The sequence below is a fragment of the Pistacia vera genome, unplaced genomic scaffold (assembly GCF_008641045.1).
Source record: "Pistacia vera cultivar Batoury unplaced genomic scaffold, PisVer_v2 Contig342, whole genome shotgun sequence".
Taxonomy (NCBI): Eukaryota; Viridiplantae; Streptophyta; class Magnoliopsida; order Sapindales; family Anacardiaceae; genus Pistacia; species Pistacia vera.
The window spans coordinates 1,069,552-1,074,248 of record NW_022196160.1 but is presented as its reverse complement, the minus strand read 5'-3'; the positions used below and the strand labels follow the sequence as shown (position 1 = coordinate 1,074,248).

The 4,697-nt window shown below is 37.4% G+C and overlaps 1 protein-coding gene across 1 annotated transcript; it reads right to left on the bottom strand.

The window, feature by feature from the left end:
• Positions 1 to 742: 742 nt before the first annotated feature.
• On the bottom strand, positions 743 to 4,370 carry LOC116138622 (disease resistance-like protein DSC1). The gene is made up of 7 exons (XM_031424328.1): positions 4,071 to 4,370; positions 3,717 to 3,864; positions 3,451 to 3,635; positions 2,458 to 3,354; positions 2,141 to 2,366; positions 1,264 to 1,363; positions 743 to 746 (listed from the first exon to the last, which is right to left on the bottom strand). The coding sequence occupies exons 1-7, from the start codon at positions 4,368 to 4,370 to the stop codon at positions 743 to 745; spliced, it is 1,860 nt and encodes a 619-aa protein (XP_031280188.1).
• Positions 4,371 to 4,697: the final 327 nt, after the last annotated feature.

Sequence of the window (4,697 nt, the reverse complement as noted above, 5' to 3'; positions counted from 1 at the left end):
CATGGGCAAAGAAAAAATAGTGCCTTACGTCAACAACTGCTAACATCCACATGCTAATGGGAATAGAAAGGAAACTGAATGCAGTGAGGAGTAAAGTGAATTAACTCTTACAAACTTAGTTGATCAAATCGTGACATACCCTAATAGTTCTAGATTGGAACAATTGATCCCAAATGTGAATCTATTTTCATTTCCGAATGATACTTTCAAAGGAACTTAAAAAGCTACTTCAACAAGATTCTATCTTGCCCACTAGTTGCAATCATTTCCTACACCTTGGCTTCTGCCACAACCACATGGCCAACTAGCTATAAATAAGAATTAGCCCTTTTAACAGGGCCACAAGCTTACTCAATCAAATAAATGATAGCAAGATGCATTATTTTGTGCTCGTCAAATTTTATGGCTGAACTAATTATACTAAGGATCAATCTTGCGAAAGGGATTCATGGTACCTACTATTAGATTAGGGTTGTTTCAATGCATTCCACTTCAACAAGAATTCCAACAAACTTATCCCTTACTATAATCTATTTTCAGTCATCCATACGATGGTATCATTCTAAAAATTGTTCAATGTCAAAATGACTTTTTATAATATAAATGATAAGAATTAAATCAAAAGATTATTGAAAAGAACTAGGTAGCTGCAGTTGAAAAGAAACCTGATCACCAAATAACTGCATAACAGAATTTCTCTAGAGAGTTCCTTCAGATATCATTCGCTCAGCAAAATATGCAATTAGCTGAAACAAAGACGGAATATAAATACTGAATCATTATCAAGCTCAACGAATAAGGACTCTCAATTAATAGGATTTAGACTCTTGCAAGACATAACTTGACAATTCCTCGAATATAGTATAATTCAACAAACAAAGAAAGAAGCTTATAAGAAATATAAGAAGAGAAGTCAGTATACATGCCTTGTCACCCAGTGGTTCTAATACTAAGCTCTTTTCTGTCATTTGTTTCGATGAAAAAACTTTTATATTGTTGTTGCTGTCTGCAAAGGCCTACAACTGAAGTTATCAATTGACCAAGAAATAGCATACACCAAATTTTGGTCTGCCAAACGCTCAATACAATATTACAGGAAGGAACCGAATTTGGATTTATGAAATAGTTTAGCATACGAATTATGAACTCATAAGAAGGAAAACTTGAAATGTAAGGTTGAGAGCTTTTTAACTTGTCTTTTTGATAGTCAAAAGCAGAAGTACTTCAATAAGAAGCAGAAGTACTTCTACAAGAAGGGATTACCTGGCCTGCCCATCCACAATTAGCTCGAAAACACCTCCACATTGCAAAATCCCCACAAGAAGTGAAATCCAACCCAGTCGACCACCACTCACAAAAGATTCTACAAAAAAAAATCAAATTATTATTATTATTATTATTTTTTAAAAAAGGCAGCTTTATGCTTACCCATCTTGGATTATATGAAGAGACAAACTGCTCTCCATGGCTGACCTCCTTTACACTAAAGCCACAGAACCCCTCAACATTCGAACCAAAATTAAAACAAGAACAACGATTAAGTTTTTAAACTTAATGGTGGTTGATTCTTGATTCTAATCCAATCAAGTCCTTATTGTCACCTGGGAAGATACGATTAAGTTTTTTCAAAATAATTCATCTTCATTCGATGGAATTATGCAGAGAAGTCCTCTCTGCCTCTAACCATATTTGTCTATTCTATGCCAATAATTAATTTATTAATTACTAATGATTCTATGAGTGGCATTGAAGATTGATGAATTCATTACACGTAAAATCTAATTTTACGAATTCAGAAACAACAAGAGCTTTACCTGAATGAAAAGGAATTAAAATTTCAGTCTTTTGGGTTGTGATTCCTCCTCCATGTTTGAGCTGAAATCTCCTTTGTATTGTTTCACTTGTTTGACTTGTTCTTCAGAACAGTAGCAGTCATTTATATGAAGCCCACACTTCACCGCATTGTAATATTTTCCACTGAAATCAAAAGTAAGATACCGGGTACTTTTTTTGGCCTCAAAACTTGTGACAACAGTCGACAACATTACATGTTCTGACATAAGACTGTTGCATTTAAATCTTGCTACGTGTGCCGTTTTTATTGTTGTGTGTGTCAGTTCTTCCATCCCCTGCCTCTTACCATTTTCATCTATGCCAATCACCTTATAATGAAAAACCAAAGATTGGGGAGCTTTTTCATGGTCTTGAGATGTTACAACAAGGCAGACTTCAATCACAGAGAAGAGTTCACAATGAGATAATGGTGGCACCTCGAGAGTTATAGTAGATCCCACATTTTGGAAGCTAAACCACTCCGGAATTTTATTCCCAGGATAAAGAAAAGCACCTGGCAACCCATACAGACTCTGTACAAAAAGAATATTTAACAGCATATGTTAAAATATAAAATAAAAGACATCGATCTTATAAAGGAAATCTAGAGAATGGAAGTCATACCTCTCCCAAATTGGCTTTCAGCTTCTGATCCAGTTTTAAACATTTACCAAAGTTGGCCCTTACTGACGAGGATAAATAAAAATCCCATAACTCCAATGATATACAATTGTATGTTTCAGCAGTTGAAGCGCCTAATGGTGAGCATTTAAGCCTCTCACAATAGCTTATGTCTAGATACTTCAATTTAAGTTTTTTGAAGCTTGATGGCATCCATTCAAAATTGTTTCCGCTTAGATTTAATATTCTTAGAAAGTAAACTTTACCAAGAGTATCGAGTAATCTCATGATTTTACAATCAGATAAATCTAAATCATATAGAAAGCTTAAATATGATAAAAGAGACCATTTTGAACCCACCTTTGGATCTTGACCCCTATATCCGCTCAAGGATAAGCTACAAAGGCTCTTCAATTTTCCTAACTGCTGGGGCAAATTATGGAGTTTTGAGCAACCCTTGAGTTTAAGACTACAAAGAATCTTCAACTCACAAATGTCGCTTGGGAGAATTTCAAGCCTTGAACAGTTTTCAAGATCCAAGCAACGTAATCTTGATGGATATTCAATCAAGGGCAACTCTGTTATAGATGTTCCATCAAAATATACATTCTCCATGTTACATGTGATCTTTGGAGCCTTCTTGAGATTTGAGCAACCAGAGAGAATGAGATATCTAAGAAATTTTGATTGAATGTTGATAGGAAGACTGTTAAGGCTTTTGCAACCTTTAAGATTCAAGATAACCAGCTTATTTAGATATTGAATTGATGAATGAACCTCAATCAAACTTGTACAACTTTCTAGAATCAAACTCTCAAGATTTGGGGCTAATGAGAGATCTGGAATTCTAATTAGGTGCTTGGAGTGGATGGGGTTGATATGCTTCAACTTCTCTAAATGCTTCAAATAATAAATTGAGATGAAGACGTAACATAAATTATATGATCAGCTTTATGATTTTCTACAAAAAGAGAATATGAAGATAAATGTTTATACCTGGAGACCATTCCAGAGTTGTTTAATTTTGCTCCATGGCATGATAAGTGCAAAAAGATTTTCCAACTCAAAATTTGATGGCAAAGAATCCAAAGGATATCCAAACCAGCGAAAGAAGCTTATGTTACATGAACTGAATTCTAGGCCCTGCAAAGCATGCACCTTATTCACATTCTCTTCATCCACTGAGCAATATAAACAGGTCTTAACCTCGAGGAAGTCGGAAATGGAACACATGCAATAAAAACACCACCGTCTACAGTTACTGCCCCAGAGAACACGTCGACTTAGCTTGTTCAGGCAATAAAAGTCCAAGAATCTGAGGTTTTGCATCTTCAAGAAAGCATTGCACTTCAAGTTTATCTCTTTTATTTTAGAAATATCCAAGGAGATGCATTCAATTGCTTCACTTCCCTAACAATTAGACGACAGTAAATTAGTATCTTAAATAAATGTCAAACCCTACTATTATAACACGTAGTTTTAAAATTAAATTCTAATTTTTTTTTCNCGATAGACCCGTTCGGGAGATTCGTGTACCATTGGAGCGCCGAGCTGGACAAACTAGAACCGAAACTTTTGCATATGCAGGCTTCTCTAAGAGGTCGGGGTATGGAAACAGTGAACATCCGCTGCTTGTATGAGGCTATATGGTCGTCCGGGTCAGTGGTACCGTCATATGGTTTCATGTTGGGGATAGTGAATTTCTGCGGCATGTCAGCCAGGGCGATCTCGTCCGCAAAAGATGAATCGGCGTAACAATTCGGTCTGCTCTTCTTGGTTGGGATTGGCATTCCTAGGATACGCCTCATTACTACCTCAACGTCGGCCAGTCTCTTGGCCAGTAACTGTTCCACAGGGGAAGGGGATACTATTGGGTCATCCCGTCTTATCGGGTCTGGTACGTCTCGTGTGGTCATCCCTCGGGGGGTAGACTGATAGATTAGTCCGTCATGCGCTCCTTGGTAGCATGTGTCTTCGTTCATCCCTTCTGGTTGGATGACTCCCATTGTCACTGTTCTGTTGTTCTTCCCTACATGAACGGTCAGGGGAGTTGTCTGGTAGTCGTTCAGTCTTTCGGGATGGATGGGCTCAAGAGCTGGAGTTGGTTTGGTTTGGCCGTTCACCCCGCTGAGGGTGAGCCAGGCAGGAGGGAGTTTGTGTTTGGGTTGACTGGAGGGGAAGTGGTATGGTGGAGATGGGTTAATCCTTCGGGTTCTCTATTGTTGGATCGTTTTGATCATGAG